The 12,940-nt window shown below is 43.0% G+C and overlaps 1 protein-coding gene across 1 annotated transcript in view; it reads left to right on the top strand.

Moving 5' to 3' along the window:
• The window catches only part of myripa (myosin VIIA and Rab interacting protein a), a gene marked incomplete at its 5' end in the record, with an annotated part of 143,237 nt that overhangs the window by 127,686 nt on the left and 2,611 nt on the right, over positions 1 to 12,940 (top strand). The window contains 4 exons of the mRNA XM_084327597.1: positions 4,860 to 5,039; positions 6,516 to 6,677; positions 11,866 to 11,964; positions 12,086 to 12,149. Of these exons, the coding sequence (XP_084183723.1) occupies positions 4,860 to 5,039; positions 6,516 to 6,677; positions 11,866 to 11,964; positions 12,086 to 12,149 (505 nt within the window). The remainder of the gene's footprint in view (positions 1 to 4,859; positions 5,040 to 6,515; positions 6,678 to 11,865; positions 11,965 to 12,085; positions 12,150 to 12,940) is intronic.

Below are 12,940 nucleotides of genomic sequence, written 5' to 3'. Positions count from 1 at the left end.
AGAAGCTATCTGGTTCCACGTTAGCCTAGCTTAGCACAATACATGGGAAATTAGCTTATCATCTTCTCCAGAGAGAGACAAGCAGATAGATACCAGTTTCCTCTCTGTGTGTTCAGTAGAAAGCTATCTGTGCCGATTAGCCTAGGCATTGTCCAACTAACACCTCTCCCGAAGGACATGTCAGCTTCCATTCATTGTGCTAAGCTAGGCTAACATGCAGCCAGATATAGATTTCTACTGAACGCACAGAGAGGAAGGAAACTGGTATCTATCTTCTTGTCTCTCTCTGGAGAAGACGGTAAGCAAATTTCCCCAAATGTTGGCGTGTTCCTTTAATGACTGTTGGAGTTCATTCCATGAGCTAGAGGGGTATCATAGCAAATTGCTGATTTATTGTGTTCCGAGCAAACTCAAGAGACCTTAAGGACCTGGGCCCTCATTTATCAACAATTCTTAGAAAGTGTTCTATTTTAGTACTTAAGCACATAATTTAGAATGTGTGTACGCACAGAAATATCGGGATTTAACAACCGTGCATACACGGTTCCTACGCACACTCCGTATTGATAAATACCATTCGTCCTTACCGTCAATGCTCGTGCATGATTATCCATATATGGTCATGAAACACCCCCATGGGATGTGAAATAATTGACTAACCCGAGCGAACTCTGAGAAACTTCACTGAGAGGGAGATTGTTCACGGAGGTCTAAGCAACTAATTTAACGCGCTGGCGAACCAAGAAGACACAACGCGTGTTATGGGAGAAATTAAATACAATCTATTTTGTTGTCGGTATTAGGTATAGCCTACATAAATTATATATGCATAGCCTACATTATGCAACAGTAATTTGCACATAACGCAGCATGGCACAGACATGTCACACGGAGCCCCGCGATGCCTGCATTGTCCTTGTATCTTATATCTTTACATCTCCTCGCTGACGGACCCATGTATAGCCTATATCATATTCATATATGTCTCCAGGGAATCGTGGGGCTCGGAAAAGAAAGGGAACCCCTGCTATAGCCTATCTTTTATAAGCTATTTTATTTACAGTAGTCTATTTATGATTTGTTTCCATAGCCGGTCTCAGTTATGCTGTGGCTGGATGGGTCGGGATTAATGAAGCTGATAGGAGACTGCTTCTCGGCTATACGAATTAAAGCCACGATTGAAAATAATGTACTTCCTTCTTGACAATAGCATATACTATAACAATAATACGAGAGCATATACAAGAACAATGAATCTCACTGCCATGTATGATGTAGCCTACGCCATGTGTAGCCTGCCTATATGTGATCAATAAAAACGCGAACTTGAATCCCATCATCATATTTATATGTTGTGTGTCCACTATGTTTGTTACTTTGTTATTCCACCCCCCTATCTATGTAAAGCAACCTTGGGTCTCTTGAAAGGCGCTATATAAAATGAAGCTATTATTATTATTGTTATTATTATTATTATCACGTCTGTGTGCGGAGCTCACAAAAAGTATTTTGTTTGAGTCTCAGACTAGTTTCAACAGGGGTAATCTATTTTAACCAACAAATTGAAGTAGAAAGCATTTAGTTGTGGCCAATCTTATTTGGAAACATGACACACAAAATAATAGTATTTCTCTTTTTATTTGAAACAATATTTAATCGCGTTTGGAGGTGGGTGTTCTGCGTCTGCCCCCCTGTGCCGAACAAGCAGGCAGGCCAACCTCTTGTTTGCGAGTGAGCCCATTATAATTACACTGTCGCTATCTTACAATGAACTATAATGAATTACGGTTCATACAGAAGTTGAACACGTCATTGTTGAAACTAATGCACATGAATCTTATTTCCACGGTTCAATATTCTACCACCGGGCGCCAGCTACGCATGCTCCAAGCTGTGCGTATATATATATATATATATATATATATATATATATATGTTCAAATTGATAAGTCCCACACTTTGCTTAGAAATGATCGTACGCAGGGGTTACGCACATATCTGTGCGTACGCAACGTTGATGGTCTGTGACTTCCAGATATGAGCTATGGACCATACCTAGTTATTAGAAGAAATACAATGTACGTCATTTTAGTTTTTCCGTGTTCCACCCTCTGTTCCACTTAATGTATTTCCCCACTGCCCATTTCTAAATCAGCTCGTTTAAAACAAATAAAGCATGGACATTGGCATGGTGTACCCTTCTGTGTGTATTCATCCACAATCTATTGCTCAACATGAAAATATTCGCAATTAATCGTAAAGGTAGCTAAATAACAACGTTTATGTTTTCGTTCACTGGGAAACTACACTGCCATTTTGGCGCTGCTGACTGACGTCGCTACAGCGTAGACTCCTGGCTTTAGTCGCAGACCTAGGATCAGATTTCCCTTACATTCCATAAGCTTAACAATTCGTACAATGGGAAAATAACTGATCCTGAATCTGTGGCTAGTATCTCTCTGGTGATCATAACCATTAATCATGAAGCCAACCACCATTTCTAAAAGCAACAACCATGTTATCATTATTTGTATTCGCTGCATATTAAATCACTGTAAATACTAATGTAAATCATTGTTTCGTTTGGGTATAGTTTCACAACGTTATTGTTTTTACATAACGTTAGTAGCTAGCTAGCTTGCTAGCCATTCCCGAAAACTCCTCTACATGATTTAAAATGGTTCTCTCCTCTTTGCATACTTTTGTCCTCACAAACAAAGTATTCTGCCAGGGAACTTATGGACACGACAGTAGTAGTTATAAGGTTTTTGAGCTTGTAACGTTAACGTTAGTTAGCTATCGTGGTATCAACTGGCCGTGACGTGTAGCTAGCTAGCTTGCTAGCCAATATGATGCGTGCAGTGCTTTGCCCCAGAGTGTAACCACAGGTCTGAGAAGGACCTGCACATTTGACTTGTTCCCGAAACTCCTCTACATGCCCCGATTTAAAATGGTTCACGACAGTAGACATTGCTAACGTCTAGTACATTTAGCGAGGTAACGTTAACGTTAGCTAGCTAGCTTGGTATCAGCTGGCCGTGGCATGGATTAGGCGACAGCACTGAACAACAGGCTGCCTACTGGTAAATGTAGTTATTTTTTTACGACAAATTAAAAACCTTATAACTACCTTTATTTCAACCAAAATGCTTAAACAATAATGTTAGTGGTAGAAGGGAACTCATTTTCTGCAAAAATGGAAGCTTGTCAATTTCCATGCGGCAGAATTGTTACAATAGCCGATAATCCATTTTCCCAATGATGAATCCTATACGGGTGGAACAACCAGTGACGTCAGACTACACCTCCCTATATTGCGTGTTTTTGGTAACAGCCTTTGTTACGCAGTTGTCCAATTGGATTGAATAGCAGCTTGGAACCTTGAGTGCCCAGAACAAGTCGCTTGTGATGCAGTTAATGGAATTTCGTTTGGAATAGATGGTTATGATGCCAAAATGATAGAAGAATTGGGTCAAGATTGAAAAATAAACCCAGTTATCTTTTAATAAGTAAACTCAGAATGAAGACTAACATTCTGCTTGATACCTTTGTCTCTCTATTGATCCTCTTTCCTTCTCTGCATGCTAGGATGCTAAGATAAGATATTCCTTTATTGATCCAGTTCATGGGTCATAGCAGCATGGGAGAGGGGGGAGGGTATGGGCAGGGTAATAGTAGAAAGGCATACATATAGGCAATAAAATGACATCTGAATATAAAAATATGAGAAGAAATAAACAGTCTAAACAATAGAATTAACTCTGAATATAAAGATATGAGAAAAAAAACAGTGTAAACAAAGGTGCAGATGAGGGTCTTTATGCCCTATGGGTTATATACTGTATGTTACAATAAATATAGGCAATTTTAATCTTAATATACTATGAGTAGAGTCAAAGTAAACAGTATACATTGTATACACTGTCACGGCTGAGCGTATTGAACTTTTTTGACCATTTTCATGATATTTGCAGACCCATCGTATATTCTATATTATAGTTATGGAGACAATAGTATGGCTCATTTGACAGGCACTATTTATACTCCAACAGGGTAAAAAACATTTATTTCTACATGCCTTTGTTCGTGCACTATCCCATGCTAAAAATTGTTTCAAAATACTCTGGAACGCGAGTTATGACGTGTTTTGTGCAGCATGCGTATTTTAGTGTGGGTTGCTCGCCTGAAACCTATATTATTTCCAGGTCAAAGGTAAACACGACCATAATGGAATGTTTCGACACTGGGATAATTACAAAGGCATGTTTTATGATGGGGTTCGGTGAAATAGACATTATCTTTTGTCAGCAGGTCCACCAAAACCCTGTCCACTCTTGTTCCAAGTGTTTTAGGTCAGAACAGGATCAATAAATATAATGTTAGTTGGCCCATTAGCAGCGTCAGGCTAACGTTACATACAGGAACGTACATCCAAATAGCCTGTTTGAAAATACTAGAATCCAACATAGTCTGGTGAAAACACACCTTATGTTATGGATGGATCGTCACCGTTTGTCCTCTTCCTTTTCATATCTCCAATAGTTCGCTCTAGGCGATCGCCATTGCCGAAGGTTAGTTCGCTGTAGTCTTGGGAGTTCTCAACTCGGCGACAAATAATGTTACCTCCTCGGCCGGTTTGACTATAGTATTTTTATGATTTACCAGAAGTGCTGAGTCCAATGTAGTCTGGTGAAAACGCACATTATCATCTATAAGTGTGATCGTTTTGTCATCTTCATAATAGTATGATCGCGATCGCCATACTATTGTCTCCATAGCTCTACTATGCACAATGTGACCTGTATGTGCTTTGATATGCGTTGTCATGGAAACTTGTGTTTGTCATGTGTCGGCTGTAGAGGTACTCTGCCGTGTCCCTGCGCAGCATCACCACAGAGGTGCTGAAGGTGCTGAACGCCACAGAGGACCTCCTGCAGGACATGGAGGGGGTGGAGTACAGCAGCCCCCCCGCCCCCTCTCTGCCCCCCAACGCTGACCCCCACAAGCTGGACCAGAAGTTCTCCAGACTGGAGGAGAACGTGAGCCTGCCCAGCTTTATTCATTACCTTTTCTTTTCTTTTCTTTTATTAGCACACATACAAATACACAATACAAATACAATATAGTATTTATGAAGTGGATGTGCAGGTGAGAAACCCATCAATGTTGAAACCTCAATTTAGTTTAGTTTAGTTTATTTGACAATTATTAAAATACATTACATGTTACAACAAGTCATGCATCCTAAAATTATCAAGGATAGCATGACTAGCAATACAACCTAAACATTTAAATCATAAGAAAATGGGGGGAAATAATAATATATTATATATATATATATATATATATATATATATATATATATATATATATATATATATATATATATATATATATATATATATATATATATATATATATATGAATATATATATATACGTCACATGGTATATACATCATTATTATACATTATACATACAGACTTATGGGTTATATGCAGGTGTATAAGTAGGTATATAGAAGGATTGTATGCCTCCTTTTCGTATGCATAGTGCATACAAACGCACATATTCAGACAGATATGTATATATATATGTAACGGTTATGATATCGTCACCTTAAACTTTGATGCCCGAGGGAGTTTTGAACCCGTGGTCTGCCGAACCACGGGTTGACAGCACAGACCGCTATACCAAGAGGTGAACTCACTGCTTTGCAACATGTCTATGTGTCTTTTAAGGGTGAGAGTGAGTTTAACCCATCGCTACTCGCCACAGTCACTTCACAACATCTGAAGTCCATCGTGACTGCGCCTCACGGTACCATCCGTTACATATAGATATATAAGCGGTAAATATAAATATATAAATGTATGTATACGGTATATACAGCACTATTGTACATGCTATCATACAGAATAATATGGGTAGACTAGCATGAGGTAGATAGTTATGATTGATTACTATGATTACAGTGTAGGGCAGTCGAATACACGTTGTGACTGTAATAATAATAATAATAAATTGAATTTGTATTGCACTTTTTGTTCGCTGGGATCCCAAAGTGCTACAGGGTTAAAACATAGTTAAAAATAAAAAAAAATTAAAAATTTAAAGTTATTAGTAAAACAAATAAAATACAGAATAAAAATAAGATAAAAAAATAGAACATAGTTAAAAACATAGTATAAACAGAAAATTAAAAACAATGGCACAAGAAAATTTAAATAAAAAGCTAACAGTCAAAGGCCTTTTTAATTGAACAGATAGGTTTTCAGGCCTTCTTTAAAAGAGTACAGGCTCTGTGGTGCCCTCAGCTAGATGGGGAGGCTGTTCCACAGGCGTGGTGCAGCCGTGCAGACGGCTCGGTCCCCCATGGTGCAGAGCCGGGTATTGGGGACCCGAAGGAGCAGGCTACCTGCAGATCTGAGGGTACGGGTGGATGATTGTGGAGTGATGAGTTCCTGAAGGTAGTAATATATTGTATATTTGTTGTATATTATATATACCTCTCAGGTGTATGTGGCAGCGGGCACGGTGTTCAGCCTGGAGGCGGAGCTGGGCGACCTGGAGAGCTGTGCCCGGGGCGTGGGCGGCTCCACCTCCAAGATGGAGCTGTCCTTCCTGGAGGAGCAGGTGGCCTCAGCAGCTGCCAAGGTGCAGCAGTCTGACATGCAGGTGAGTTCAGCAGGCAGGTGAGTTCAGCAGTCTGACATGCAGGTGAGTTCAGCTGTCTGACATGCAGGTGAGTTCAGCAGTCTGACATGCAGGTGAGTTCAGCAGGCAGGTGAGTTCAGCAGGCAGGTGAGTTCAGCAGTCTGACATGCAGGTGAGTTCAGCAGTCTGACATGCAGGTGAGTTCAGCAGTCTGACATGCAGGTGAGTTCAGCAGGCAGGTGAGTTCAGCAGGCAGGTGAGTTCAGCAGTCTGACATGCAGGTGAGTTCAGCAGTCTGACATGCAGGTGAGTTCAGCAGGCAGGTGAGTTCAGCAGGCAGGTGAGTTCAGCAGGCAGGTGAGTTCAGCAGTCTGACATGCAGGTGAGTTCAGCAGGCAGGTGAGTTCAGCAGGCAGGTGAGTTCAGCAGTCTGACATGCAGGTGAGTTCAGCAGGCAGGTGAGTTCAGCAGTCTGACATGCTGAGTTCAGCAGTCTGACATGCAGGTGAGTTCAGCAGGCAGGTGAGTTCAGCAGGCAGGTGAGTTCTGAAGAGGGCGAGGAAGATCATGGCCGACCCATCCCACCCCGGTCACAGCCTCTTCACCCTGCTCCCCTCTGGGAGAAGGCTGAGGATCCCAAAGGCTGTGAAAGCTCGACACAGACTGAGCTTCTTCCCCTCAGCCGCCAGGCTGATCAATGCCCCAGCATTTACATTTAGTCATTTAGCTGACGCTTTTATCCAAAGCGACTTACAAGTTCTGTACGACAAGACAGCAGGAAGGGCATAACTCTATCAGCTGAGTAACAATGTTCAAGTGTTGAGTGCCACAGTGTAGGTTAGTTTATTATGACAAGTGCATGACAGTAAGGTTAGTTAGGGTTAGATTTGAATAATATATATATATATATTTTATTTATTTTTTATTTTTTCAGCAGTCAGGTGGTGCAGCAGGTGAGTTCAGCAGCAGTCAGGTGAGTTCAGCAGCAGTCAGGTGAGTTCAGCAGCAGTCAGGTGAGTTCAGCAGTCAGGTGAGTTCAGCAGCAGTCAGGTGAGTTCAGCAGTCAGGTGAGTTCAGCAGTCAGGTGAGTTCAGCAGCAGTCAGGTGAGTTCAGCAGTCAGGTGAGTTCAGCAGCAGTCAGGTGAGTTCAGCAGCAGGCAGGTGAGTTCAGCAGTCAGGTGAGTTCAGCAGCAGTCAGGTGAGTTCAGCAGCAGTCAGGTGAGTTCAGCAGCAGTCAGGTGAGTTCAGCAGGATGGTCCTCCTCTCTGCTGGAGCATGTTTCTGTCCCCATGCTGTTTGATCATCACTTGATCAGAATTGTTTTAAAGGAGCACTTTGCACAACATTTTCTTTAGTTTAGTTTTTACCTTTATTTAACCGGAGTTCCTAAATGGTTGAGAGTTCCTCAATGGATGTTTTTTTTTTTTTTTTAATCTTTTCCCCCCTCCTTTTTCCTCCGATTTTCTCCCATCCCAATGTTAGTCGTTATGCCAATTCCCAATCCCCTTCCTGGTCGCTGCGTACTTACCCCCCACAGTCGGTCTGGGAGAGTGGTGGCTACCACATGCTTCCTCCGACACACGTCCAGCCCAGGGTTTCCGTTAGAAAAAATTGTTGCCGGTCTCCGTGACCTGCAAGATTTCAATCTACCGGACAAATGAGATTAATTCCGGTCATAGTTTATTGAGCTTTAAAACAATTGATAGGCAGGCTATATAAAGAATGTCATCCTCAAGGCATGTAGATTTATAATATTATTACTTAAAACTAGGCTACTTTTGCGTATACAGTCATTAATATATTCCAAATAAAATAAGTCCCTCGATACTCCGTGCTGCTGCTGACTTGAAATAAAATAGACCGCGTATGTGGGCAGTCGGTCCGACACTAAACAGCAGTCTGTTATAATCACATTTTTATGAGCTAACGAATTCCGTTATATTGGACATTTGTATTAATTATATCAAGCGAAGAACTGAGAAAGCAGAGAGACGGCAACATTATCGTGGTTTGCGTGACGACTCTCTCCACCTCGCAACGACTTATTTGCAAAGAGTATGGCGCTGCAGAGCAGCTCATTTAGCTGTTATTGGCTCTTTTCTGGGAACCGCACAGCAGCGCCCCCCACCCAACATTGGCTGAAAATGGCTGAATTGGAGTACTGCTGGAATACTGCATTGTGCTGTTGTTGCTCTGGCTCTGCAGCTTCACAAAAGTTCGCACACCCAGCAGTAAGCTCTCGCTGACAACGTCGTTGTCATTATTAGAAGCAACGAGGAAACAATTGTAATGATCGTTTCGTTCATCGCATAGGCTATTTAATTTTAGCCTATTTTAATACAATTCAAATAATCAAATTGTGCTTAGACTCAGGGAATTATTTTCACCGGACATTAAGACCGGAGAGATTACATATGTCGGACTTCAACAGATTTTGCCGGTCAAATACCGGTAATTACCGGCTAGCCAATCAACCGCTTCTTTTCACCTGGCAGCGCGGATTCTCACTGAGAGGGCGTAGCGTGTGGAAGGAGCACACTATCCCACTTAGATCCTATCCGCGCTTAGCAGGCGCCCCGACCGAACTGTAGGACATTTACATTTAGTCATTTAGCTGACGCTTTTATCCAAAGCGACTTACAAGTTCTGCACGACAAGACAGCAAGAAGGGTACAACTCTATCAGCTGAGTAACAATGTTCATCAAAGTGTTGCGTGTTACAGTGTAGGTTATTTTATTAGGACAAGTGCATTTTTATATCATTTCAGATAATGGTTGAAGAAGTGAGTCTTTAGTCGACGGCGAAAGATTGGACGGGATTCGGCTGTCCTAACTGGGATGGGTAGTTCATTCCACCATTGTGGGGCAAGGACTGAGAATAGGCGGCTTCTCTTTGATGACCCTCCGGGAGCTTGGATAGGAGTAGGTCTGAGGCGGCCAGAAGATGCAGAGCATAGGGGTCTTGAGGGTGTGTAGTTAGAGACCATTGACCGGAGGTAGGCGGGAGCGGTTCCCTTTGCCGCACGGTATGCTAGGTCGAGGGCCTTGAAGCGGATACGTGCAGCAATGGGGAGCCAGTGCAGGTCCCTAAGAAGTGGGGTGACATGGGCCGACTTCGGTAGGTTTGAGATCAGGCGGGCCGCTGCGTTTTGAATGAGTTGAAGAGGCTTGGTGGCAGTGGCCGGGAGGCCAGCTAGAAGTGCGTTGCAGTAGTCGAGGCGGGAGATGACTGTTGATTGGACGAGGAGTTGGGTGGCTTCTTTTGTCAGGAAGGGGCGTATCCTTCTGACGTTGCTCAGGAGGAATCTGCAGGTTCTGGTTGTCGCTGCGATGTGAGCAGAGAAGTTCAACTGGTCGTCGAGGACAACACCAAGGTTCTTGGCGGTCGCGGACGCGGTCACAGCTGCATTCTCGACTGTGATGGAGAGGTCGGTCAGGGGGGAGGATTTGGCCGGCAGGTGGAGCAATTCTGTTTTGCTTAGGTTCAGTTTGAGGTGGTTGGTCGTCATCCAGGCGGAGATGTCGGACAGACAGGCCGAGATCCGCTCAGAGACGTGGATATCTGAGGGAGGGAAGGAGAGGAAGAGTTGAGTATCATTGGCATAACAATGATATGAGAAGCCATGAGACGTGAGTCACTGTTTACAACGACCCGGACCCACCCCGCCAGCTTCTCCCACCCTCTAATACTGCCAATTGTATTAGTGTGAACGGCCAGCCAAGCTGGTGACAACCCCGGAGCTGTGAGCTCCGGGGTTGGTGACGAACGCAATCTCAGTTACGCCACCTGACCGCCCTTCTCAATGGATGTTTTGATATCGTTTTGCTTCTCATATTTTTCTATTCAGAGTTCATTATATTGTTTACACTGTTTCTTTTCTTCTCATATTTTCATATTCAGATCAAATATTATTGCCTATATTTAGAAGAAATATTCAACTGTTGTGCAGATTAACACACACACACACATGCGAGATGGGCGACACACAGGAACACACACACACACACACACACACACACACATGCACTGAGTCGCTGATTAAATGTCTCTCTGCAGTTTTCCCATCCCGTCGTCCTTCCCCCCAAGGGCAGCCGGGAGCAGTCCAAGTGCAATGCATCCGCATCCGCATCTTATCTTATCTTATTGATAAGTATCTTACCGCATCGTATCGTATCTTATCTTATCATACCTTACCTTACCGTACTGTACTGTACCGTATCGTATCGTACCATACCAGTGGTAAAGGCATGTTTTTCCAACTCCGCACCATTGCTAAACTCAAAGCCCTTCTCTCCTCTGCAGACCTTCAGAGAGTTATCCACGCTTTCATTTCATCTAGATTAGACTACTGCAACTCCCTCTATATAGGCATTAACCAGTCTTCCCTGTCCCGCTTACAACTGGTACAAAACGCCGCTGCCAGACTGTTGACCGCGAGAGAGACCACACCACCCCTGTCCTTGCCTCCCTTCATTGGCTTCCAGTACGCTACAGGATAGATTTTAAGGTTCTCCTATTTGTTTTTAAAGCCCTTAATGGTCAGCCCCCCTCCTACATCTCAGACCTCCTATCCCCCTATTCCAACACCAGGTCCCTCAGGTCAGCCGATCAGAGGCTCCTGACAGTCCGGAGGTCTAACCTCAAGCTCAGGGGGGGCCGTGCCTTTGCTGTCGCAGCCCCTGCACTGTGGCACAGCATCCCCACCTCCATTAGGCTTGCCCCCTCGATAGATGCCTTCAAATCTAGGCTCAAAACCCACTTCTACCTACTAGCCTTTCCCGTTCACTGACTCATGCCCTGTTTTCCTGTGTGCTTGCCTGTGTGCCCTCCCATAAAACGGAGTTGTGATTGTTGTCTATATGTATCTATGTATCTACCCTCTGTACAGCACTTTGGTTGACACGTGTCATGTTAAATGTGCTATATAAATAAATCTGATTGATTGATTGATTGATACCATACCGTACCGTACTGTACTGTATCTTATCAAGAACTGTTTGGATTCTATATTCACTGTGGAGGCATGCGTGGGAAAATAAACAACCTGTAATTGATTGACATAAAATTATGATTTTTGGGTCAAGTGCTCCTTTAATTAAACCACAGTGAAGCCAAAGGAAAAACAATACGTGGACAATCACATTCTATTCTATTCACAATTCTGAATTGTAAGCTGTGTCATTTCCCTGTGTTTTTTCGCTGCTCCAGATATCCGATATCTCTGCTAGGATTGCGGCTCTTAAGAACGCAGGCCTGAACGTGGATCCCCATTCACGTGCCAATAAGGCCAGGACCATACCGATCATGGTACAGTACCAAAACACACCATCACTAACCAACGGCTTGGAACAAACATTCTCTTTGTTTTGTACCATTTGAGAAATAATGAGCGGGGGGGGCGGTGCTTGGCTTGTAATTCTGTCTGCAGCCTATCACCCTGGACTCATCGAGACAACTGAGGAGGAGGTTACCTGCACCACCACCAGTTAAAGGTAAGAGAGCCGAATTTGACACACCTGTTAAAATGGTCATCTGCTCCCTGTAACACCAGGGCCCTATTCCCCGTACCTGGTTCAACTAAGTCGATCAAGAGTCCCATTATCCAGATTCAATTAACCCGATGTTTGAAGCCGGGATTTTCCTGTTCCTCGAAGGTGGATTCAGTCTCGTTAACTCGAACCAGACTTTAGACCCAGGATAAGTGCGCGCGGCCGCTTCAGTTGAAAAGCCAGCAAGTATCGATAGCAGAAATCCGGATTTTCTAACGGCATTGATTGATTCATTGATTTAAAACTTTATTAACAGATTGCAGTACGGCTCAATAGCCTCGCCGACAAGTTAAATGCATAATCTATAGGCTAATTTTAAGTCCCTCATTACCCCAATCAATCAGATTATATTTCTTTAAACTTGCCTGCTGGCAGTAGGTTTATGGAATGGATAATCAAATGAGATCTTGCTAGCGAAAATAATTAGTTCAACTGTTTCAGAATAAGGATACGGCTCTCTTACCCATTGATTGATGTATGGTGGATGTTTTACTTATCTGCACTGTGGTGTGACGGTTTGTCTTTTTGACTTTCACGCAGACGACCCGCGTTCGAATCCCACTTCTTCTAGTCTTTTTCTTCTTTTTGCAATGTAGGAATAATTCAATTTGGTGCACGTTGAGAGCTATATAAAGAATGACATCCTCAATGCATGTAGATTTATAATATTTTAACTTAAAACTAGGCTACTTTTGCGTATAATCATTAATATTATATTCCAAAAAAATTATATT

This window comes from Notolepis coatsorum (genome assembly GCF_963971535.1).
Source record: "Notolepis coatsorum genome assembly, chromosome: 13".
In the NCBI taxonomy this organism is placed as follows: Eukaryota; Metazoa; Chordata; class Actinopteri; order Aulopiformes; family Paralepididae; genus Notolepis; species Notolepis coatsorum.
This window is presented reverse-complemented; position numbering and strand designations above follow the sequence as displayed.